This window comes from Colletes latitarsis, chromosome 6 (genome assembly GCF_051014445.1).
Source record: "Colletes latitarsis isolate SP2378_abdomen chromosome 6, iyColLati1, whole genome shotgun sequence".
Lineage (NCBI taxonomy): Eukaryota > Metazoa > Arthropoda > Insecta > Hymenoptera > Colletidae > Colletes > Colletes latitarsis.
Genome location: NC_135139.1, coordinates 19,631,161 through 19,658,213, shown reverse-complemented (window position 1 = coordinate 19,658,213; position 27,053 = coordinate 19,631,161). Strand labels below are relative to the sequence as shown.

The 27,053-nt window shown below is 39.6% G+C and overlaps 1 protein-coding gene across 1 annotated transcript in view; it reads right to left on the bottom strand.

Moving 5' to 3' along the window:
* The window catches only part of LOC143342605 (discoidin domain-containing receptor 2), a 194,565-nt gene that overhangs the window by 98,227 nt on the left and 69,285 nt on the right, over positions 1 to 27,053 (bottom strand). Inside the window, exon 2 of the mRNA XM_076766687.1 lies at positions 4,246 to 4,377. Coding sequence (XP_076622802.1) covers positions 4,246 to 4,333 — 88 coding nt within the window. The 5' untranslated portion in view covers positions 4,334 to 4,377. The remainder of the gene's footprint in view (positions 1 to 4,245; positions 4,378 to 27,053) is intronic.

Genomic DNA, 27,053 nt, shown 5'->3' with positions numbered 1-27,053 from the left:
CCCCGTAAAATTAGAAAAACCCCCCAAAAGTGGTCCAATTTTCAAACGACCATAACTCCTACAATAGTGAATATATTTCAATCAAACTTTTTTCTGAAGTAGGGCTCATGAGTACCTAAAAAAAAGTATTAAACAACTTTTCTGTAGGACGTCAAACGAAATTACTAAAACTCAAAAACGAATTTTTAAGAAAAATCGACAGAGGGTAGGTGCCTAAATTTTTGGGCGAAAAAAAAAAATTCAAATCGTTCTAAAAAAATTATTATTATCTAGGGGGGCCAATTGCAATCATTTTTGGTCAATACACATACCCTCGAAATCCTACACACTTTCAAGAAAAAAATTCTTTTCCGAAAATATGACGTGTTGCGAGAGATCTGTGATAATATTCCTCGTTTTCTTGATTTTTATTTTATTTTGGCGTCCAGAATCTCCCATAAAAATATTTCCCAGGGATGGTCGTGCACCCTACATAGTATTTATGCGATTCGATGAAAAACTTTGGAACGAATATGCGTTGAGATTTATTTGAATCAAATAGTAATTTAATTCTCGCAAGATAGAAAATGCGTAAACGTTCCTCCTCGGTTTCGAGTGCCCTTATAAAATAAAATACAGGGATTGAAGAGCAAGTAGACGCGTAAGTCCGAATAAAAATTCCATTCTCGGGTATCAGCCCCTAAATCTAAATACATTTATGACGTTGTAAACGGGTCGGTTCGATCCGCTCGTCCGGTTCTTTTAGTACGAAACGGTTCCGGGCGCGATAAATACAGGATTTAGATAGAAAACAAGATATTCGGGAAACAGGATGTCCGTAACATTGCGTGAACGTGGCAACGAACGTGTTAAGGAGCAATGAAATTTATCGACCGGTCGGTAAAACTTCCGTCCAAGGAGATTGCCAAACAAAACCCCAAAAATAAATATATTTTTACACGACTTCTCCTTAAAGTTTAATCGAGAATACTGCGATACTCGCGTTTCAAAGTTTAGAAAGTTTAGAAAAAACACTCTGGGCCAATAAAAGTTTACGTTCGTCAGCGCGGATCTCCGCGGAAATTGCAATTTCTTTATCCGTTTGCGTATTCGGTATCATTCGATTCCATGAATATTATATTTTTGCAAGACAGGGTTCGTAAATATTTAATTTTCCGTGTATATTCCGTCGCTAACGTTCTCTTATAAATTGCACAAGTTCGAAATCGTTTCGAATCTTTTTTCTTCTGTTTCTCGCGGTGGCGAGACATTATATTAAAATTAAAATGCTCGAGGAATACCAACGTCTTCGTCAACGGGGACGCTTAATATTAAAAAGCGGACCGATAAAAACTGCTGGAAAAACTGAAAAAAAGAAACGACTGCTCGCAATATCGCGCGACGTTGTGCAGGTCGATCCCATCGTAGCGATGTTTAAAAATCAAAGCCTGACGGCAACCCGGTACATTTAATATACATGGAACGCCGACAGAGCAATCGATGGAACTTGCTTATTGGCAATTTGTCGGGGCCACGAGATGGGATGTAGAAACCCGGTAACGAGGGGGTTGTTTTCCGAAGACGTAGAGTGCCTTCCGGCGTAAAATCGTCCCCTGTCCCGTCGACCTGGCCATCGACTGCTCCCGCCGAGGGTTTGCTCGAGCGCGACGTCGACGGAGGAGGGGGCTGGAACGGCGCGAGGAAGCCTTCCGCGGGATGCAATTTATCCTGTCGCATTAGATTCAAAGTAATTGATCCCCCGGGCGGGCGCAGAATAGCGAGTCATTACTTCAGACTGATGGCACCCCCATCGCCGTAGCCGGCCGGAGGAAAATAAAAACTCGGAGATCACCTGCTCCCGATGAAAAATTTGACGGCCACGGGCCTTGGACGGGGGTGGCTCGACGAGGGGCGGAAAGGGATACGGGACAGGGGAGAGCAGAAGACAGAAGGGTACGCTTCGAACGGGTTGCTTTCAGCCCGGGGAATGAGTTCTCCGCAGCTGCAACACCGGGGGAAAATTCGTTGGCAGGGACCCTCCATCCCTCTTCTGACCCGGTTCGAGAAACCCTTATTCTTTATGCATTCGCGGATTCAATTTCGAAAAAAATGGCACGATGGAATACCATTCGCGAGACGTGCCTTCGTGTATGGTGAATTACAAACAATTGCGCGTGGAGGGTTAATTCGTCGTTGAGGGTTGTGTTTTTAGGATGTCAGTAAAGATTGCTTGCTGTTAGTGGATCTTGCTATTGTTTCACAAATCGATGCAAGAGAGTAGAGTTTTTTTTATAATATAATTATACTGAATGGAATAATATTTATTATTTCATCCAAAGTTTATAACACGTAACGAAAAAAAAAATATTTGTATCTTGAAATGTTAAGGAATATATGTGGAAAGTGGCCAAATGTTTTATCAAACCCTTATGCTGTTAAAAAATTGTCAAATATCACTTCTCGTTTTACCATTTTACATGAGTCTCCTTAAGGGTTGTTTTCTTTAAGACGTCAGTAAAGATTGCTTGTTGTTAGTGGATCCTGCTATTGTTTCATAAATCGATCCAAGAAAGTAGAGTTTTTTTTATAATATAATTATACTGAATAAAAAAGTCGATAAAACGTAACGAAAAAAAAATATTTGTATCTTGAAATGTTAAGGAATATATGTGGAAAGTGGCCAAATGTTTTATCAAACCCTTATGCTGTTAAAAAATTGTCAAATATCTCGTTTTGCCATTTTACATGAGTCTCCTTAAGGGTTGTTTTCTTTAAGATGTCGGTAAAGTTTGCTCGATCGTTGGAGTACGAAAATAATTTGTAACAAGACGAAGTAGGAAGCTCTGAACTAGATACAGACTGTTTCCTTTTCGAAATTTGTTTAAATTATGAAATATACAAGTATCTAACACTTCGACGCCACTCTTCATGGATCGTAGTTCCGTAAAGAATCCTGTAATCTCTTGATCCAGGGATTACGAACATTTTTCTATCCCCTGGCAATACCACTTGCAAGGCGTTATTAGAACAACGAGCTCATCTTTTTCGAATCACGAGGACTTTTCTTGACTCCAAGTATATTTGAACGTTCTCTCCTGGGTCATTCTCTCCGAAGAGACTCTACATTATTTGTACAACTTTCTCAGGGGCTCACTAATAACAATAATACTATTGGAATTCGATAATTCTGTTTTAAAGAATCGCTGTAAGTTTCGAACTCTGGTCGCCCAGTGACCTCCAAAATTGGACGGTCGAAAGTTCTGAATTTAATAAAGACTTGCTTCCAACAGGATCGGAAAAATTTGATTCGCGATCGACGAACAATTTTTTGGGTTCGTTCGTGAACTTCCATTTATATTTAGTTTATAAAGACATCGATAATAAACATAAACGAATGAGTATTCAGACCAGCAAAATTTGACAGTCGAAAGTTCTGAATTTAATAAAGACTTGCTTCCAACAGGATCGGAAAAATTTTATTCGCGATCGACGAACAATTTTTTGGGTTCGTTCGTGAACTTCCATTTATATTTATATTTCATTTATAAAGACATCGATAATAAACAGAAACGAATGAGTATTCAGACCAGCAAGATTAAATTTAATTTTAGAATGAACCTCTAGCTTCTAATCACAGGTGACACGTTTCTCATGTTTATCTATTGAACAGTACCATAATCTTAAAGTTTCAATACCATAAATATAAAGATCAACGCGTTAAGTGAATTTCTTTATAAAATGGTTCGAATAATTTTTTCGCGAAGTACGGAGAATGATCGACGACGACGAACGGGGCAATTCTTGTCCCGAATCTTTCGTTAACGCGTACGTAAATTATTCGTAAATTTCGTCGAGCGTATTTCGCGATTGATGAAATTTACGGGACGCGCGCGCGCGAGGCTTAACAGGCGATAGATACGGCCACGCAAATCTGCCGTAATAATTGAATCCGGTGTCAAATTTCACTACACTTAATAGATATTGCCGAGTATAATATGTTTCGTGACACCGTGAACGCGAGAGGAGGGACGCGTCGTTTAAAATGAAATTTGTATCCGCGCTACGGTCGATTTCATATTCATGGTCTATTAAAATTCGCCGACCATACGTAACAGTGCGCGGGAATGATTGAATTCTGAATAAAACACGAGGCCCGTACTGTACGCGCGCGACGTGTAATTAATAATAAGTAATTAAAAATAACGTATCGCGGAACGCCCGTCGCAAAGCGCAATTATAGACGGTAGTTCGTAAAATGTTACTCACGTATGTCGAGTGCAACGACATCGCGAGGACCGAACAGCGTCAGCAGCGCGCAGAGCTTGGCAATTATTGGCAGGCGATCAGTCTTCATGGTCGCTGAGGTGTGGTGTCTTCATGGAAGCTCCTGGCGATCGTCTGTAATCACATTACGACAAAACATGTACTTACAAGTTCGCTTTCGACCGTCGATTCGCGAAATTGCACCCTTACGTTTCCAATTACCGAGGTGTCCCGAAGATTCGTCCCCATTTCATTGTATTTACAAATTTATATTTGGTAATAAATGTGACGTGACACGGGTTTTGGAAATTTTTTGGAAAGGAACTTTGAGAAAAAAGCACCCTCACGTTTCCAATTATCAAGGTGTCCTGAAGATTCGTTTCATTGTATTTACAAATTTATATTTGATAATGAATGTGACGTGACACGGGTTTTGGAAATTTTTTGGAAAGGAACTTTGAGAGAAAAGGTACTATTTTATTCTGGAAGAGGATATACATTGATATTCTGTTTTCCGTATTTTAAGGGGGAAAAGTAGAATATTCCGTTTGATTCCGATGTATTGTTCCCCCGAGGCAAAATTCGATTCCAACAAAGTGAAACTAAATGGAACGATTAACCATTGGTAGCCGGATTATATCAAAATAGTGTAATCAGCTTGCAACGAAGAAGTTAGAAGAAACGGTGTAGCGAGAGAATTACTATTGATTGAAATAGGAATTATTCTACCGTAACACCGCGATATTAAATGGATCTATCGGGTTGTAAGTCCGATTACGATGCTGGTCCGCACGCTATATTACAAATTAATGGAATATAGCTGATTCAGTGCGTTGAATATTCAATTGAGTATTGAATAATTATTTCACACGCTTATGTACAAATATACAGTCTGATTCCGGAATTGCATACCTCGAGTAAAACTAAGTCGAAAGAACGGAATTTTAAACAATATTTTCTAAATTTTAGAGTAATATTTCCTCTTTCTCCACCCTCTTTTTCCCGAGCGCTTCGAAGAGTTGAATTTCATTTTAACGAAGTAAAAATAAACGTTTAATAATCGTAACGCGATTTCGTCAAAATAATACGGGGGTGCTCGAGTTATTTACACCGAAATAGACTATTTATAATTGAGCACTCTCGTGCCAGTGATAAATCATGCTGTTAAAGCTCCGGGGTAACTTGATCTTTCAAAAATAAATAACTGACGCGGCTCAATATACATTACAATACAAAATACCTACATTCATCTCGCAACCGTCGATCGTAACAGTCATCAATCTCCCCAGATGCCTTTGCCACCCTCTTTTCTTTATTCCACGCGACACGCACATCGGTCTTTCGCAATTTAACCGTTATCGTTCATTTCCAATTTCTCCTCTGTTGTCCTTGGACCTGATGATGAAACCATCGATCGTTGCTCGCGTATAGAAACGATGTGCCGAAAATTTCACGGCGTGGGCGGCTCCAAGACAAGCGCAGTCACGCTAAGAAACGACCTTAATAGACCTCACACCTTAAGGTCGGTCGTTCGAAGAAATTGACATTCCCATTCTTCCATTAAAAGCGTGTCATAACGCTTCATTTTCTAAATAAACTTTCTCGTTCTATTTTATCCTGACCAGGTCGAAATATAAACGCAATTCCCTTTCTGACGCATTCTCAGAGTTTCTCTGATTAAATCAAGACGACAACTTGCAAACGAAGTATCAACCAGAGTCGCTATTAGTAAAGAAACACTTTATATATGACAGGACTTTTAACTATGAAACTAAATTAATTCTCGAATTTAGATATCAAGGGAAACAAATTTATATAGGTTACAAAAATAAATACGACAAATTTTATCCTGACCTGGTCGAAATATAAGCGCAATTCCCGTTGTGAAGCATTCTCAGAGTTTCTCTGATTAAATCAAGACGACAACTTGCAAACGAAGTATCAACCAGAGTCGCTATTAGTAAAGAAACACTTTATATATGACAGGACTTTTAACTATGAAACTAAATTAATTCTCGAATTCAGATATCAGGAGAAACAAATTTATATAGGTTACAAAAATAAATACGACAAATTTTATCCTGACCTGGTCGAAATATAAGCGCAATTCCCGTTGTGAAGCATTCTCAGAGTTTCTCTGATTAAATCAAGATGACAACTTGCAAATGAAGTATCAACCAGAGTCGCTATTAGTAAAGAAACACTTTATATATGACAGGATTTCTAACTGTGAAACTAAATTAATTCTCGAATTCAGATATCAAGCGAAACAAATCCAAATAGGTTACAAAAATAAATATGACAAATTTCAGATTGTGTAGTTCACGTTTGTCTAAAAAGTTTTGGTCTGGACAATCGACGTGTTGTTTTCCGTTTTCCAGATCTATTTACCCCCCAATAAAATATTGCACACGAACCTATATTTTTCAAGTCGTGAGATCGTCTAGTACCAAATGCTCGTATAATTTATCCGTGACCTAAAATACGAAAGTCCGCGAAAAAAGCCAGGGAGCCTGTTAGGGGTGAAACTCCGTAGCAGTACGGGACGATCCTTTTGCTTGGCACGGTCTTGGACAACCCAGTCAACTCCCCTCCCCCCAGGGTGGTTTCTGTGGTACGTGTGTGGCTTAGAGAAACACAGAGAGACTGACTCGTAATCGAGTCCCCGCTCAATTAGCCCAACCTTGCAGTTTTTCGTCCTCCGAGCCGGCTGCGCGAAGAACCAGGAGGGAACGAGGGAAGAAAAAGGGTGGCATTCCTTTGGCTTTGCTCCATTTTTACCCGTGGCCGGAAACGGCTCTTACGGTCACGCAAGTACTATTCCACGGGGCTACTCCCGTCCATCGGCGAAATAAAGAAAGGAATTTCGCTCGAATTGCTCTTGGAATCTAGACAAAGCGTAATTAATGGCGGGAAATGTAATTGATTGCCAGAAGAATGTCCAGGCCATTGTCATTAGGCAGGTCTTTTTGTTTCGTCCAACTCTGCGACTGTATTGGAAATATAAGGGGCTTCGTAACTTCTACGATCTTCCTTTTTGGGGGTTCGAACGGATCTAATGTATTCTCTGTGTATCTGACGACGAACTCCTCGACTATAAATTGTAATCAAAGCCAACAAATTCTGTTTCAAAATTACGAAAATTTTAAACTGTGGATTGTCTGACTCTAACAAAAATAATCTCCTGATTTTTCCTTGACTCGTAAAATAGTCTAAATATTCCTGACACGATTTTTTAATAAATTATATCAGTATTATACTGTTATACTTCGGTTCGATATTTGAGGGAGACTGTTGAACCACACAGTGGACAATCTGAGGCTCTAAAGTCAACAAATTCTACTTCAAAATTACGAAAATTTTAAACCCTGTACTGTCTGACTCTAACAAAAATAATTTCCTGATTTTTCGTTGACTCGTAAAATAGTCTAAATACTCCTGACACGATTTTTTAATAAATTATATCAGTAGTATACTGTTATACTTTGGTTCGACATTTGAGACTCTTGAAACTAGATTAACAATTTAGGAACCACACAGTGACAAGGCTCTAAAGTCAACAAATTCTATTTCAAAATGACGAAAATTTTAAACCCTGTACTGTCTGAATCTAACAAAAATAATCTCCTGATTTTTCCTTGACTCGTAAAATAGACTAAATATTCCTGACACGATTTTTTAATAAATTATATCAGTAGTATACTGTTATACTTTGGTTCGATATTTGAGACTGTTGAAACTAGATTAACAATTTAGGAACCACACAGAGACAAGGCTCTAAAGTCAACAAATTCTATTTCAAAATGACGAAAATTTAAAACTCTACACTGTCTGACTCTAACAAAAATAATCTCCTGATTTTTCATTGACTCGTAAAATAGATCAAATATTCCTGACACGATTTTTTAATAAATTATATCAGTAGTATACTGTCATACTTTGGTTCGATATTTGAGACTGTTGAAACTAGATTAACAATTTAGGAACCACACAGAGACAAGGCTCTAAAGTCAACAAATTCTATTTCAAAATGACGAAAATTTTAAACCCTCTACTGTCTGACTCTAACAAAAATAATCTCCTGATTTTTCCTTGACTCGTAAAATAGTTTCAATATTTCTGACACGATTTTTTAATAAATTATATCAGTAGTATACTGTTATACTTTGGTTCGATATTTGAGACTGTTGAAACTAGGTTGACGATTTGGGGACCACACAGTGACAAACTGAGGCTCGCGGGATTTTCTAGCGAGGACCTCGGGTTCTCCGAGCTGCATCAACGATCTCGAGAGAGTAAGACGCGATATTGATAACTGTGGATCATCGGAGATCGATACGAGCGGCTTGTACAACCCGATACCGATGGCTTTTGGGCTCGCGGGACTTCGTATCGGAGGCCAGAGAGCTGATGTTTCGAGGGTTTTCGGACGTCCAAGGAGTTCGGAGTCTCCTGGTGGTGGTTTGTGACGTCCTAGGGGTTCCACGGTAACCAGTCTCCGGGGGTCCAAGCGACCGATTTGGGAGAATCAAGACCTACGAGAATCTTTAGAATCTCTATTACCTGGAGATCTCCGGGAACTCTCCGTGGAACCGAGAACTTCCAAGACCACTTGATCTTATCGAATTACGCGAAACCCAGGGTTATCGTTATCGGCTCCGGTTCTAAGTCTTCGACGTCGTCCTCTACGGTGGTGCAATTACGCTATTCCCAGTTTTCGACCGTGGAAAATCGTCGTACGAGGCGACGAAAAGTTTCGGAAAAATTTTTTTCGTGCTCTACTTCCGCATGGTAATTATATTAATTGCATCCGAGTTTACGTTTTGGACCGTTTCAATTAGTAGGTGAACAATATGGCAGAATTCGATCCTTAACCCAGTATTTAGCGTTCGCGTTAATTAATGTATTAATTACGCGTATATTTTCCGCGGGTGATATCGTTTCGATACGGTGTTAGGACGTTACGGTTCACCGAATGATTAAATGTATACCAAATAATTGCTGAATAGTCCTTTACTTACTATCGCGCGATTAGTCGAGCGCGCTTGACGCTTGTCGATTGCTCTTTCATGGACTACGTCGATGGATGATGTATATGTATATATCTCGTTTACATGGGCACGTTTAAAGGCACCTATTCCACCGCGATATCGATCGTTCGATATGACGGCGGTACCTCGTTATCTTGCGCACGATACGTTGATAGCACATAATACACTTCATCGAAGATATTTGGCGTCATTACTATAATGTTACGCTGTAAAGTTCGCGATTAAATTCAACCATTTTACCGCGTTTCACATTTTCGTTAATTAAAATGCATACATGCTCGTTTGTAACGATTTCAACCGTAAATTCTCGCCCTTAAATATCCTAGATTTTAATATTTAAGATGCAATCGAGCGAATACTTCCAATGTTGGACATTTTTTAAATCACAGCAAATACAGGGTGTTCGGCCACTCCTGGGAACAATTTTAATGGGGGATTCTAGAGGCCAAAATAAGACGAAAATCAAGAATATAAATTTCTTGACTGAGGCTTTGTTAAAAAGTTATTAACAATTAAATTCAAAAAATTTCAAATCGTTCTGGAAAAATTATTTTTAGTTGCAGGGGTCAATTGCAAGCATTTCTGGTCAATAGACATACCCCCGAAATCCTATTCAGTTTCGAGAAAAAAATTCTTTTCCGAAAATATAATGTCTGACCATACCGTTGATATGTTTCACTGAATTTTCATGCGAATCTTTAAAACACCATAACTTCTGAACGGATTGGATGATTTTAATGTTCAAAAAGCCAAACGCCGCGTATTTTAGTGTAGAATATGTAGCAATTATAAAAATATTCGAAAAGTTGTTCCTTGACCCCGTAATGTTAGGAAAACTCCATAAAAATGGTCCAATTTTCAAGCAACCATAACTACTACAATAGTGAATATATTTGAATGAAACTTTTTTTTGAAATAGAACTCATTGATATCTACAAAAAAGTATTAGACAAATTTTCTGTAGGACGTCAAACGAAATTACTAAAAATCAAAAAGTAATTTTTAAGAAAAATCGACAGGTGCCTAAATTTTTCGAAGAAGAAAAAAATTTTTAATTAATTCTGAAAAAATTATTTTCGGTTGCAGGGGTCAATTATAATACTTTTTGGTGAATAGACATACCCCCGAAATCCTGCGCATTTTCGAGAAAAAAATTCAGTATTGTTGGAATTTCAGACGTTAATAACTTTTTAACGGAGCCTCCATAAACAAATTAGTATTCTTGATTTTCATCTTATTTTGGTCCCTAGATTACCTTATTAAAATTTTTCCCAGGGGTGGCCGAACACCCTGTATATAGCTATTTCAAGTCACTTTTCAATTTAATGTATGTCAATGTAATTATTTGAAAATTTATGCAATCCTCCGTTAGTTCATTAACTTTTAAATACTTCAAAGGAAAGCTGATTTCCCATTTATCAATTTGGTAAAAATCGACATCAAGTAAAACAATTCAGTTCAGATTGAGAGCCCACTTAAAATGTATTCTTTAAATTTTATTTCGAACTTGGAAAAGAATTCCAGCGCCATAGAATATTCACAACAGCGTGTTAAGTGATTCGAGAACACCCTCCGGCGAATTTAAGTAAAACACAGTTCGAACAAATCGAAAACTTCCCTTCAAAGTTTCTAAAGTTTCATTGCCTCGGAGTCTATTTTCCAGATTTTATTTCGAGATTCTAAAAAACGATATGAATTTCTTCCCGATTGATTCGCCACGTTTCAAATTAAAACCCCCGAGAAATTGCATATTAAAACTAACCTTAAGGTTCCCCTTATGAGATTAACAAATTTCATTCAACTCCAGTAACAATAATAACGAGGATAAAATCCGTAAGGAAATCTTATTGACGCGAGGGTATCTTTAAATAAAATAAACATCTCTTTTTTATTCGAGTCTTTGTCCCAAGGCGTGCCAAGAAATTAGAACGAATAAATGATTACAGGGACCAAGGGAAACTCTAAGGGTGGACTCGCTTATCAACTCGACACCCTGCTTAACCCTCTTAACGCGGGACGAGAACCGGATATACACAAAACTAGAAGGGGCGACGAAGTTAGAAGAAGAGGAACGTGGCTCGGTATCGCGCGGAAGTTACGCCGTTAAAAGAACTCAGGGACGGTTCGGTGAAATTTTTCGAGACCCGGGTACGTAGTTTCCCGAGGACTTGGCTCGTAATGACGAGGACACCGAGGCAATTCCTTTCTGCTGCCGTTGCAAAATACATTCGAGGTTTTATGGACTCCCCTGGAGTCAGTGAAACTTGCGGGTTCCAGTCAGCCGAATGCCCGGGGAATCCCGGAGGACAGATTTCTGACGATACTTGTTTCGGGATCGGGTTATATGTGGCGAGATAACCGGCACTGTGTTTCAAACTTTCCTATCGGAAGCGCCCCGGTCGCGACTGAACGTTTCACTTTTCCGCGTTTCCCCCCATTTCGATGACAAATTTCACCCACCGGTGGGCTCTCAATCTCAACCGAATCATTCTATTTAAACTGCTTTGTAACAGAGATTATAAGAATCGTGATCGACTCTTGCGGCGTACCGATAGGAACTGAAACTCAGTGACGATCGTGATTTGCTGTTCGCGAGTCATACGGGAAGGGGTTGACGTTGTCGAAATCGACTTTCCTTCGAGGCGTTCAAGAGATAATGAATTAATGGTAATTATTAGTTTAAATTCGAGCCCTGGAATCTGGATATCTTCGTTCGGATTCGGGGATGGTCGTTTTGAAAAACCGGTAATACGAGTTTGCTCGCCGGGAAATTGTTGCTGGAATACATTACTTAACCTTAGTTGGCCACTGTTAACCCGCGGCAGCCGTAATTCCCGTAAGAACCCTATTTACACTTTCAGTGCTCGTTTATTCTAATGCTCGGGTAGGTTGCATCGCTGCCCTTTCGCCGAAGCAACAGCTCGCGGTGTACTTTCGGTACTTACGAGCTGTCCCATAGAAATTTCACCGCCCGGGGAAGTCCGTTAATGAAAATCGGTGAACAAGACCGCCGGAAAGATGACGCAACGCTCGTGTTTCTCGAAATTGGGTTCGTCGTTCGTCGATTCGACGCTGCCTCTGCAACGCAACTTCGGCATATTTGCAGTCAGCTTTAGAGAAATTTAAATAGGAAGGATTCGTAAAATTTTTCTCTTCTCATATTTTTGGCTGAAACGTTAGTATTTAATTCGAATGAAATAATAGGTTGCATCCAAGTCGTATCGTATATTAATACAGATTTCTCTTTTGAGATTATTATATTTTACATACAGGGTGTTCGGCTACCCCTGGGAAAAATTTTAATGCGGGATTCTGGAGGCCAAAATAAGACGAAAATCAAGAATACCGATTTGTTGATGGAGGCTTCGTTAAAAAGTTATCAACGTCTAAAGTTCCAACTATACTAAATTTTTTTCTCGAAAATGCGCAGGATTTCGGGGGTATGTCTATTCACCAAAAAGTATTATAATTGACTGCACCCGAAAATAATTTTTTCAGAATTAATTAAAAATTTTATTCTTCTTCGAAAAATTTAGGCACTTGTCGATTTTTCTTAAAAATTACTTTTTCATTTTTAGTAATTTCGTTTGACGTCCTACAGAAAATTTGTCTAATACTTTTTTGTAGATATCAATGAGTTCTATTTCAAAAAAAAGTTTCATTCAAATATATTCACTATTGTAGTAGTTATGGTTGCTTGAAAATTGGACCATTTTTATGGAGTTTTCCTAACATTACGGGGTCAAGGAACAACTTTTCGAATATTTTTATAATTGCTACATATTCTACACTAAAATACGCGGCGTTTGGCTTTTTGAACATTAAAATCGTCCAATCCGTTCAGAAGTTATGACGTTTTAAAGATTCGCATGAAAATTCAGTGAAACATATCAACGGTATGGTCAGACATTATATTTTCGGAAAAGAATTTTTTTCTCGAAACTGAGTAGGATTTCGGGGGTATGTCTATTGACCAGAAATGCTTGCAATTGACCCCTGCAACTAAAAATAATTTTTCCAGAACGATTTGAAATTTTTGAATTTAATTGTTAATAACTTTTTAACAAAGCCTCAGTCAAGAAATTTATATTCTTGATTTTCGTCTTATTTTGGCCTCTAGAATTTTTCCCTGGGGTGGCCGAACACCCTGTATGCAGGCCGAGGCACGAGCTAGTCACGATTTTTCACCTTTCGAAATTCCGACAATAAAACTGTTTCCCGTCGAAGTTAATCAGTATTTAATTAAAAACAAATTGTTTTTCGATACGAAATTAAGGTCACCGTGATATTTATGGCCAGAACTGTTTTGACCATTTAGACGCAACGAACTACAATTAAAAATGACACAGCGTGTAATCGTGTGATGTTATTTAATTGAAAAACTAATAGGAATTTTTTATGATACAGTGTTCTTCCATTGACAATATATATAAATCAAAGCTTTTAAAGAGAAAAATTAGTACTGCAACAGTGTTTAGTTTCAACACAAAACGAAGCTTCACCAGTACGAGAAATCAAAGAAATAATTCTCATGCAATGTCGTTCATACATTCTATTAGCTCACGCAACAAAAATTTTGCATCTCACGCAAGATTTGGATAGGATTTTTTTGTCAGATTATCGAAAGTGACTGAAAAATCGCGGAGACCAGAGCCTCGCTCTATACATAGAAAATAAACATCTTCAGACTTCGTAACGACCGAGGGTAAGTAACGATCGTTTAAGTTTTACCAATTGGCCACGTAAACTGTAGAACGCGCGATTTATTTGCGTATCGGCGGAATTAAATACACGTATCGATAAGTATTCTATTACCAGGCGCCACCCCGTCGGGGAGAGTTCCTCGTCGCGAGGAGTTAAATCGTCGACTTCCCGGGGACCACCCTCCAAGCAAATTACCCGCGGTAATAGCCAATACGTTCAGCGGGGCAATATTGTTCCCGACAATTGTGAAATCGGAATCCTGCCGCGGGAGTATCTATACGCCCCCACGACTGGTTGGGTTGTACGCATATAAGACGTATACCCAGGGGAGTTTTCGTCCTGAATAGCCCGGCAGAATACACCGCCTATCCCAACGGACCTATCGCTCGCTATTATCGCGTACCCTGCGGTTTTAAGCTATCGCGGCACATAAGAGTGCCAAGAGAACTTTCATCCACCCCCTGACGATCCTACCCCCTCGTTTTAGGTGTAACCCCAGCCATGCTGTGGGTTATCCTCCCGAGCAACGTGTCCTGCGGCCTTCGTGTGTCTACCTCTTCCGGTTAGATAACGACGGCCTGTTTGTATAAGACGTTAGGCTTCCTGGCAACCCCCCACCCCTTTAAATCTATTCCGCTGAATTGCTGAATCTTCATCTACTGCTGAAAATTATTGTGAAATATTTTACTTTGTAATCTATTATATTTTTACATCTGATTTAATATTTGCATTAATCGAAGCATCGAAGCAATATGGTCGACAAAGAATCGGTATGAAACTTTCTTCTAAATCTACTTTAATATGCATATAGAACTATCGTCTTAAATCTAATTTAATATTTGCATTAATCGAAGCATCGAAGCAACAGTACGAACACGAAAGAATCGGTATGAAACTTTCTCCTAAATCTACTTTAATATGCATATGGAACTATCGTTTTAAGTCTAATTTAATATTTGCATTAATCGAAGCATCGAAGCAACAGTACGAACACGAAAGAATCGGTATGAAACTTTCTTCTAAACCTAATTTAATATGCATATGGAACTATCTTCTTAAGTCTAATTTAATATTTGCAGTAATCGAAGCATCGAAGCAATAGTATGATCGACCAAGAATCAGTATGAAACTATTTTCTAAATCTAATTTAATATCCATATGGAACTATCTTCTTAAATCTATTATAATTTAATATTTGCATTAATCGAAGCATCGAAGCAATGGTATGAAACAACTATTTTACAATGTCTCACACCACAGGAGGCAGAGTTGAACAATTTCTGCGTTCACCTACCACTTTGAACGTCGAAAAATTAAACGATCATCGTTTGCTCACGCGTTCCCCGCGATCGTAACGCGAAGCAATAATTGGCTGGAGGTACAACGAATTTTAATTATCTGGTTCAAAGAGGCGATTCAAAGATCAAAGCCGGAACACTAATCTCAGTTTCTGAAAATTAATTCACATACACGCGATGTTGCATCGGTTACTGTTTCCAATATCGTAGGATCGAGGATAGAATAGAGAGCTTCTGTCTCAGTGGCTCTTGTTCCGAATTGATTCGACTGACTGCCATCCACGAATACGACGAAAGCGGAGAGGATCGAGATTATAATTTAATCGCGTAAACCGATATCGGCGATTCATATAAGTATATTTAGTATTTTCAAAACTTCCATTATTTCTTCGATAAATTAATCGTGTTTGGGCTTCGAAACCTTGTTATTATCGAACAGCTTAGGACACGTTCCTTATTCCTTTTAAATATTCATAGTACGAGAGTTTAAGACCATCCAAATTACTTAATAACACAGAATTTACAAGACTTACTTAAATTTGAGGAATTTGCAACTTTACCATCTTACTGTCTCACTCGACAACAAGAAATTGACGTATACAGAAGCCATTTACAAGGGGTATTTTGCCAATCAAGACACATCCTTATAATAGAATAGAATTTTGTAATTAAACAACGGCTGAAGAGGACGAGCTCAGAATTCAAGATTTAAAGGATTAGATTCAAACTTTCAAAAACTTGTACGAATTGAACCGTTTATATATACGCACTGAACATTTTCTGTTAACTTGTTTTACGTTTATATATTCGAATTGTTAATAAATTATTGTACTGGCAAATAAGTGCTGTTTTCTCTTCTATTTCCTAAATAATCGGCTTCACGAACTTCGCGGGAGCCAACAAATCGCTTATTTATTAAAAACCTTCGAGAAGGAATAGTTTGCACAGGGTTAAATTATCGATCGAATTGCTCTACAAAGAACTTGCTTTCTAACAACGCGGCCCAAGAATATTCTGAAATATAATTACTTAAAAACTTCCCCTGCAGTCATTTACACAGGCAGACAGAGCGCAACCCGCGAAACTTACAGTTTCGCGAGGCACCGGAATATATTCAACGGAACACGGATGTCTGTACTTTAATCTTGTACTCCGGCAGTCTGTTTTAAGAAACTTCGTTCCAACATTCCCATTCACGCGCTAAGATATGTTTCCGTGTACATTCAAATGCGTTTCATTTCTTTCGTAAAACTCCTGCACGAGCCCCCAGATTTTCCTTGAATAGAAGAAGGAAGAGTTAAAAATCTGTCAGGAAGGAAATCGATCGTAATATTTGACGGCTAATTCGTTGATAGAACCACGACCCCCGGGGGGGCGTCATCCATATTTCTCGTCGGCGCCGCGACGCGTCTCGCGTATTTTCCATCAACGTTCGCGCGTATTTCAGCCCCGTTACAGATCTGTCAGCGGTGCATTTCTGCGATTCCACGGGCACGGGCTTTTGAAGATTTGCATAGAGCCTATGGATGGACGATTCCTCGACTGTAGCCTCGCCTGAGTGACACGGGTTCGACGCTCGTCCTGTATCGATTCGCGATCGCGTCGCTCCGGTATCGTTAAACGATATCTCCGATACCGACGAACGTCTCTCTCTCTCTCTCTGTGCACTTTTGCGCGTGTACGGTTGCAACGGGACAAAGCTGCACCGGCGGGTATACGCGAAACATTTCGCGTACAAACTTTTTGCTTCCACTTCGTCTCTGCTTTTCTCTATTTTTGTCTCTTTTCCTCGTGTAACGAGAGCGAGAAGGAAAGCCTCGGAAAACACGATCCTCCAAATGAGCGTCGCGGTGTTTACTTTGATAATGTAACGATAATCGATCGAACCCGACCGACGTCCATTTTATTACGCGAGAACCTTCCTTCGAGAGCTTTGTTCGAATAATGGGCGAATTAAATCTTTGTGCCACATCGAATAAAGATAGTTTTGCAAGGAGAATATCGACAGAGTCGAGTAAGTTTTATTTAATGTACCATCCGGTTACGATGAAACTAGGCACACGAGTTTATTGCACGTGTTCAAAGGATGAAAACCACACTCGAAGTTGCGGACGAGAAGCTTCGGATGAGATTAAAAAAAAGTTTGATACGAGGCTCGTTAAACATCTAATTTTTTCGTACTCAACATTTTTACACCTCGTTAGGGCATTTCGCTTTTTAAACGCACATTTTATACGAAATACGGTACTCTCACGAACTTAAGTAGAAATATCCAAGAATAGTCAGACGCGAATCATATTCGATCGCACAAGTACCACATAACTTTTCAAATTCGATTACTCTGGCAATCACTAACGAACGTGTATGTGGCCAAATAAAGTTAGTTATTGATTGCAAATTGAGTTGTATACAAATTGCAATAAGATGAATTCCTCAGCAGGTCTAGAATACAGCAATTTTTGCCCCAACATAAATAAAGAATTAATTTCCTCTCGAAAACGAAGCATTATATTCTACATACATGAATTATTTCTGCACATTTTAAAAGTTAAAATACTGATTTCCTTCCTAGTCCAGGAATAATAAAGAAATTAATGCTTTCCAGGGATACAAGCTTCTCGACTGTTTTTCCTACGTGCAGTTCTGGGCGAAATCAATCAATTATATCCACCGTGCTTGGAACGAATTACGAGGGAGTGTGCAATGCATACATTAATCGCGCGAGCGTTGGTCTCCGGACGATTAGGAGCAGGTGGAGTCGAAGCGGTTCTTTTACCCCGTCGGCGTCGTTCACCGATGCCTAAGTATTATCTGGTCCCCGCTGCACCGTCGCGTTCGCGGCATTAAAAAAGTATCGATAAGCGATATTCCCGATAAGTCCTGGTTGTTTGTCTTCAACCGCCGTGGCGCAGCTTGCACGCGCGCTCGCGTTATTATCCAAACCGCCATTGCATCCGAACGATCGACTCGTCCTTCCTGAAAGAAAAAACCGGCGGATCCATATTTACCCCTGGATACGACCATGAATCATAACGAATAAATGTCTCGTGAATTATAATTAACCCCCTCTGCCTCGAGCTACATTTCTTGAAAAATATTATACGACACTGGTAAACTCCGATAACGGGATAGGAATTCAACGATAAATTTTAATAAATAGAAATCGATAAATTCTTATTATCTTTTCCTAGAATCAGTGGAAATTTTCTTGTTTTATAACAGTAGTAAAATTATTTACGAGAACTTGCAAATGGGGATATTTTACTGCACATTCGATTCTCTTTGGATGAGATCTATTTGCGTGGAATATTATAATTTAAAGTAGTCACAAGGGACAAGTTACAATTTTTATATTAATTTGTGTATTAAGGGTTTTAAGTCGCACGATTTTGGCGACTCTTTCTTACGTGCGTGTAATCTATGTCGCGGGAGACCGAAAGCTCCTCGTTAGTCGCAGACGTTCCGCGAAAAGCTTCTTTCATGGATCCACCGTTGTTGGAGCTGCACCCACGAAACGCGGTCCGCGATGAAACCAGCGTGAAATTATTTTTTCTCGTCTGGATCTCGCGTCGTCCGTTTTATTCGTCCATCTTAGCGTCGATGAGTTTCTGCTCTTTGAAGATACGCCTCGAATAGGCGCAGAGAGACTCCCCGGCTTAAGGTAAGACGATTTTCACGAAGTCTTCAAACGACGACTTTTACCGTTCATTTATTCGCAGTTAAGATTCGACGATTTCGATCAAGGGAAGCCAGACTGTCGAATACCTCCAACAATAAAGCCTTCCGTATGAATTCATTCCAAGCAACACGAACGCAATACTTCTCGCGTTTACTTTTCTCCCAAAGAAAATTGTTGGAATGCAAAATCACCGTTCGATTTCCCATCGATAGTATTTTGTGCCCAGTCCGCGTCCGCAAAGCCGATTAGCTCTCGTTGACTGTATATCCAAATTTCGACAGCTCATTTAACCGGCTTAATTGAAATCGCGTTAGTCTTGTTAAATAGAGGCTAACAGACTATCAAAGCAAACGAAATTTCATGAAATAACCATTGCCAGTAACGTTAAAAACGTTCGATAGAATTGTTAGGAATTAAGTTATACGAATAATTCACGGCACACTTCATAATATTTTAATAAACAGTCCGGGAACGCATATTGAAAATACTGAAACTTTGGATGCGTGGAGCTCCGTAAATAATCAGGTTATATTCGTTATTGAGCCACTGTTGGTAGCGGTGAAGCTTCCTCTTTAAAATGGCTTTTGGTTTTTGTCGATCCGACTTTCCGTTTTCGAGATATCGCAATTTATGTAAAAGGTAATTTTTAAAATTCCGCTCTCCGCCTTACGAAAGCCTATTAATGCGTATTAAAAATACTAAAACTTTAGACGCGTGCAGTTCCGGAACTACTAGTGTTTTATCGATTATTGAGCCATCGTTGGCAGCGGTGAAGCTTCCTCTTTGAAATGGTTTTTGGTTTTTGTCGATCCGACTTTCCGTTTTCGAGATATCGCAATTTATGTAAAAGATAATTTTTTAAATTCCGCTCTCCGCCTTACGAAAGCCTATTAATGCGTATTAAAAATACTAAAACTTTAGACGCGTGCAGTTCCGGAACTACTAGTGTTTTATCGATTATTGAGCCATCGTTAGCAGCGGTGAAGCTTCCTCTTTGAAATGGTGTTTGGTTTTTGTCGATCCGACTTCCCGTTTTCGAGATATCGCAATTTATGTAAAAGCGTATTTTTCTTAATTTGACTATCGCTGTCTCCGTCTGACGCGTCGCGTCGTACCTCCTTGTCGCGCGTGAGTCGAGACAGTCGCGTGACCAGGAAGACGTAGTATTTCCAAGAATTTACTACGCACTATCTATCTACGCGCGCGGGGGATGAATGAACTCGCGCGAGCGCATCGAAAACGTAAACAAACTTCGGATGCTCATATCTTCGAAACTAGCCACCGCATCGACTTGAAACTAAAATCGTCATATCTCCGGAACTAATAACGTTATCGACTCTCACAAACGCTCATTTTAAAGGGCTTTTCATCCTCTACCTAATGATCATATAACCTACTATAATTTTTGCTACATTCTATGTTTATTTTTATATTTACTTTGACTCTATTTACCAAAAGAAGATTTAACAATTCTTATTAATTGTCGTAGGTATTAATTGCTTCGTAAAGGAACATTCTCGTCTCTAATGGATTCTTTTCCCGATGATCCTTGATTTTTGTCCTGGAGTGTAAAAATTTATGACTGTTCAGTAATAAGTATAATAACGTTATCGACTTGTATGAACACACATTTTAAAGGGCTTTCTGTCCTCTATTCGACGAATCTAACAACTAATATTATTTACGCTGCTTTCATATGTTTACTTTTTAACTTACTTTGAAGGAAGTTTCAATAATTCTTATTAACTGTCGTAGGCGTTAATAGTTTCGTAAAGGAAGATTCTCGTCTCGATGAGATGAATATACAGGAGTATAAAAATTTATAAACGCTTAATAATAAGTAAAACAAAACTAAATCGCTTAATATTCGTATTACCTTATACTCGTTTTCTCTGTTTAAAATTGCTCGCCTAAATTCTCGGTAGACAGGAGGCTAGTTTCGAGTATAAAAATGTAAACTAGTAAATCGCGTTGTCCGGTACCCGGGCTCGGTAACTGAGATAATGACTGCCACGGTTGAAAATCCCGTCTCGTCGTCCGACGGACAGCTGACTAAATGTTAACCCGCGCACGCCACCCTCTACGTACGGCCGAATGGAAACGTTGTGACACGTTCTGGACTGTCGTTTAACGAACCCGTGACCGTTTCGCGCGTCGATAGGCCGTGAAGCCGGATCGTTCGACGCCCCCGCTGGCGCGGCATAAAATGTTTAACGACATTTATGAAGCCTGTGAAAATTTCAACGAAACTCAAACCTACGGGCGCGCGTTATTTATCTCCGGGCGGGTGCGGTTCCGGCGGCGGAGGAAAACATCGCTGTTATGAATAACCGATGGCGAAAACGCGAACAACGTTTCCCAACCGTCCAACTCGCGACGCCGTTGTAAAACGCTTGCATTATTTAGGCCGATAAAACGCGCGATGGCGGCGGGCCTCGAATCTAGGCGAACGCCGTTCAAGGCTATTTCGTTTCTTCTTTAAATTATTACGTTATTCCTTGTTAAGAATTGTCGGTTGGTGAAATATAATTTACGAAATCACGACTGTATATTCACAACACTTTATGCACAAGGAATGACGTGGTCGCTTTGACTACCGATACAGGACTGCACTGAGAGGTCGACAACGTGCACAGCACTTTTATAAATTGCTGTGATAACCCAGACCTGATACAATGTGTATTGTATGATAACAGATGTCATGACATATTTCAACAAGAATAACTGGTAACATGTACGCAGGTAAACAGATGTGTGACAATTCTATTGTCTTCAGACAAATGTACCTACTGTGTATATATGTATGTATATAAATATGGATCGTGTCGTGAGGACTATATCCAATTTGTAATAATTTTTTAGTCATCTAGAATAGAAACCCTAATATAAAATTAACATTCCTTGCTGAAAAGAATTTCCTGCGTCGAGACTCCTCCAAATCTGACAGTTCCGTACCAAAGCTTCTTTCGATACAGGCTCTATCGTTCTCTGTTCGCAGTTTCAGACTCGCGAAAGAAGCTGTCGCGTCGGAGAACGAACGAGGAGGTTCCGTGGACCGTAAACGGGACGCATCCGTCAGTGGGAGGAACGGAATCGCGCATGAGACGTGCATGGCCAACCGAATGGAACGCGGTACACGCCGTTATCGCGATGATATAGCCAGCATCGGCCCGAGGAAAATTGTACACGTGCATGCAAAACGCCAGCAGGTTAACCGAACAATGTAACGAGTCTCTGTTTCTATTCCCGTGCACACGGTCGACAATGCCGACAGCGTGAAACGCGCGCTACGGTACCAGGGACTTCATTAGCCGTTCCACGCTCCGCGTATCGCGTGCCAACGACGCGTTGAACACCTAACGAGCATGAACCGACGACGCATTGTTCACCCGACGATGACTTCGATCTTTAATTCGACGGCGAGAAACTGTCTGGTGCTTCCATCGCGGTTCGTCTGTTGTCTGCTAGAGCGCGGGGAGCGTTTAATTCCCTGGATCGCGTTGATTTCTAATTCGCCAGACCCGTAATTAGGAGGATGGCGTCACGCTGCATGCCGCTCACTGCGAATTCTGGCCAACACGGATGCTACTTCTAACTGGAAAAGTTCCTGGAGTCTCCTAAAATATTTGTAACGTAATTTTAAAAATTGCAAAAGCCTCGTATCGCGTTTTAAGTATCGTTATCACGCTATATACCGCTATTTGGCCAACGTTCGTCCTACAGAGATGCTACTTGTAACTAAGAAAGTTCCTGGAGTCTTTTAAAATATCTTTAATATAATTTTAAACATTGTAAAATGCTCGTAACGTGTTTCAAGTATCGTCTCTCAATTTACGAATAATTACCGTAGAGGTGGTTCGTAAGACCGTCGAATTTCGTTAGAATCGTCTCTTTGTCTCGAAGAAACGAACCCGGAAGCGATGACTAGATGGCCAGGAAAGGGTTGCAAATTTCAGGAGAAATCTGCGTCCTCGTAAAACTCCAAATTCTATCCCGTTTCCATTTCAATGACACCGTGGTTCAACGACGGAGAAATCTAATCCGACCAGCCGTGGTGGTCTTATCGGCGACGCCACGACAGACGGAAGCGGCGTGCATACGTTAACGTTCGACCTCGCGACGCCTCGAACCGCCAGATCCACGGTTATGATAACGCGTGAGAAACGCGTGCGACATGTTTCACCGTCGCGTTTTGTGCTCGCCTTTCCGCGTCGACGTCGAGAGCCCCGATGTGTTTTATCGTTACCGGTCGCGTCGACGACGCTGACCCACGACGTCCCGTTTACGCTCGATCGTTAATGGACACCGTCTGTAAATTCAGCCAGTAAATCCTGTCGATTCCGCGAAACCACTCTCCGCGTTTTTCCACGTCGCTAACCCTCGGCGAGTATCTTTTATTGCTCGCGATTATTTATCGAGAACGGGCACTCGACCCCCAATGCATTCTAAAACGCTTCCTTGAAACGCTTCTGAAACGTTTTGTTATATTGTTTGCCCCTTTTGAAAGCTTGTCTCTGGTCGGAGTCGTTTATTTATTATAAGGGTAGAAACTCGTTAGTGTGCAGGGGGAAAATATAATATTTTTAGAGTGTAGATTGTTGAATTTCCTAACTGTCTCGTGATGATACAAAAATGATTTCCAGTAACGATATATGTGTCTAGAGTGTTTTTACTTTTTTGGAAATAGATTCTACGAATTCAGGGTGTTTATTACACAAAGATCTCTGAGAGAAATCTCGTACTGATTTCGTACTGAACGAATGTCTAAGGGTGTTCGTCCAACCCTGGGAAAAATTTTAATGAGAGATTCTAGAGGTCAAAATAATACGAAAATTAAGAATACTAATTTGTTGGTGGAGGCTTCGTTAAAATGATATTAACGTTTGAAGTCCTGCTCGTATTGAATTTTTTTCTAGAAAGTGAGTAGGATTTAGAGGGTATGTATAATGACCAAAAATGATTGTAATTGACCTCTGTAACTAAATATAATTTTTTCAGCATGATTTGAAATTTTTTAATTTCGTCTAAAAATTTCACACCTTCTCGAATTTTTTTCTCGAAAGTGGGTAGGATTTCGAGGGTATATATAATGACCAAAAATGATTGTAATTGACCTCTATAACTAAATATAATTTTTTCAGAATGATTTGAAATTTTTTAATTTAATTTTTTAATAACTGTTTAATGAAGCTTCAGTCAAGAAATTGATATTCTTGATTTTCGTCTTATTTTGGCCTCTAGAATCTTCCATTGAAATTTTTCTCACGAGTGGTCGAACACCTCGTATAGTGTTTGGAATAAAGACTAAATATTCATACTATTGGAGTCTGATCTAATCATACAATTCAGCTCTACAATACCAATATAGTTAAACAATATATAATATAAAAATAAGCATAGAACAAAATAGAATTGATATGGAGACTTACAATTATAAATTGTAAACCTGATTTCTGTACAAAGAAATTTTAATGGGAAAATACTCAAGTTTTCTATTTTACCAATACGAAAAAACACTTTGATTTATAAATTAGAGCATCCTCCTTAATCTGTGACTGGAAGTAGCGTAGTAGCTGTAAAAGATACTGTGTTGGAAAAATGTATATATGTAAAACGACAAATTAAGAAGTCGAAGGAAAATTAGTAGTTGTCACGAGCAGAGGACAGGTTGGAAATATGAGGTACCGTAGTTCTCGTGGAAGAATAGCTCTGGAAGTTATGCGGGACACTAGGTGCCGTCTTCGCGACGCCCGCGGCTAGCGAGATCTATAGAAAGCGTCGTCTATTGGCGGATACTCCATCTTGTCTCACAGACACCTTACTGACGCATCCTTATCCGTTTCTCCAGCACGGTTCCACCTATACCAGATAAAGGGGTGCCCAGGGCCCGCGACAAATCGATCACATTCGGTGTCTGGAGATTTTCATAAAATTTAAACACGAATCCCTCCTTCGTTCTTATCAGATTTCGCAACGCTTTCAAAAACGTTCGCTATACATTCAACGAATTTCGTACAACTTACTTCTGTGCTTCACGCGTTATAATACATCTATTTTCGGGCACAGATTAAGAAGAAAGCTCTAATTTATTCCTCCGTAAATATTTTTTACCGAAATAAAATCAGGTGAACAAATACTCTAGTAAACGAGTCAACGAACAAGTCAGAGATCACAAATCAGTAAACAAGTAACTTGTAAAACAGTTTTACAATTTACAATTAAACTGTAAATCTCGATATCGATTCTATTTTGTTCTATGCCTATTTCTACGATAAAATTTTCCAATTTTCAAATTATTTAACATTTATACTAATCTCATGCTCGATTGAATCACACGTGCAGTGGTATATCGATAACAATGACCCCTGCAAAAATTAAATTCTCTGCCCATGTTTGCACTTAAGGAAGCTCCAGTTTGGCCCGACTTCAATCTCTGGATCGCAGCTTTAGAAGAATTTTCCCTGAAATCCACAGACGGAAAATAATAATTCCAGATACGTACGTGGCAACGAGCATGCATCACGTTAATTGCTGGTAATTAGCAGTCAAAGCGATTTCCCGATAATAATTTTGAGAGCGGTAATCAAACGCAAATGCGATTTCAGGGAGTGCGAACGAATACGTGGACCAGGGAACGCGTAGACTCGCGTACGGATTTCCAGAACGCGAACGCTGGCTCGTGCGTAACGTTTCGTGTCGCCACGCTGTTAGAGGGGCTCGGTTGCCGGAAGGGACGCGCAATTTACTGGAATTACGTTTAATCATTAATGCCGTGTCCGCGTTCAAGATGCACGGGACCGATAACGCCGTCGCTGGTAATGACCGATGAATATTTTTTATCGACGTTTCATTGTTTCCCCATCTGCGGCGTCCATCGTTGTCCCTTTCGCGTGCGTACTTCCGACGAGCGTTTCAACGATATCGCTTATGAATCCCGTTAATTTTCAATGGACGCTAAATGTTAAACGGCACGAGCTTTGAATTGTTCGATTCGTTGAATAGGGAACGAGATTCGATTTGTGGGACGACCAACTTGGAGGGGAGGGGGAGGACACATTTTTCAGCCCGGTGGAAACGTTCCCGCCGTATCGACGCGTCATTATCGTCCTCACTGCAGAAATAGTACGCATAACTTACCATTCAGACGAAGTAGCTCAAGCAACGCGTCATCTCGAGGAGGCGAAATTTCCCTCCGCGGGAACCGCCCCGTCGCGATAAGACGCGAGAAATATATGCTCGGCACATTTTGCCGCCATTGTTGTACCCTGTATCGCGCGACGAAGCTGTACGCGTTGGACCTCTTTAAAATCGTGTTCTTCTGTCGTGTAAAGACACCCATTTCGAGCTCCTTCGACCCTCGTGGACTCTCAATTTCAAGTGAATTATTTTACTTGATGTTGGGTTCTTAACAAATTGGTAAATTGGGAATCAACTTTCATTTAGAACGTTTTAACGACGATGAACTGATGGAGGATTACATACATTAAAAAATTAGTGTTTTAAATTTGCAGAGGTCCCAATAATCTACGTAAGGGTTACTTTCTTAGCCTTATGAGGCTTCTTAAATATTCTTCAATTTTTAAAAGTAAAAAAATCATAGTTTGACTCTTTAGAATTTTCGAAGAAACTCCTGGGCCAACATTCTTGCTTCGTTCTTTCTTATTAATATGAAATTTATTTTGAAACACAATGTTTTAGTTTCAAACGAGTGGGAAAAAATATTCTTTGATTTTTAGAATCGATAATTTAAGAAACTACCCCTCGATTCCTAAACTCGAGGAACTTTGGAGGTAGAAGAAAGGTATTTTAAGAAATATTTAACAGTTTCTGATTAGGTTTTATACATCTATGACGAAGTTAGCATTTTTCTGAGTATTTTGGGCAAGTGTCACTCGAATATGACTCTGTTTACGAAGTTGAGCATTTGCACTGTTTTGACAGCTCGTAAGAAGAAGCATATTAATATAATATTCAATTAAAAATTGGATACGCAATGTTTTAGTTTCAAACGAGTGGGAAAAAATATCCTCTGATTTTTAGAATCGATGAATACTAAGAAACTACCCCTCGACCCTCAAA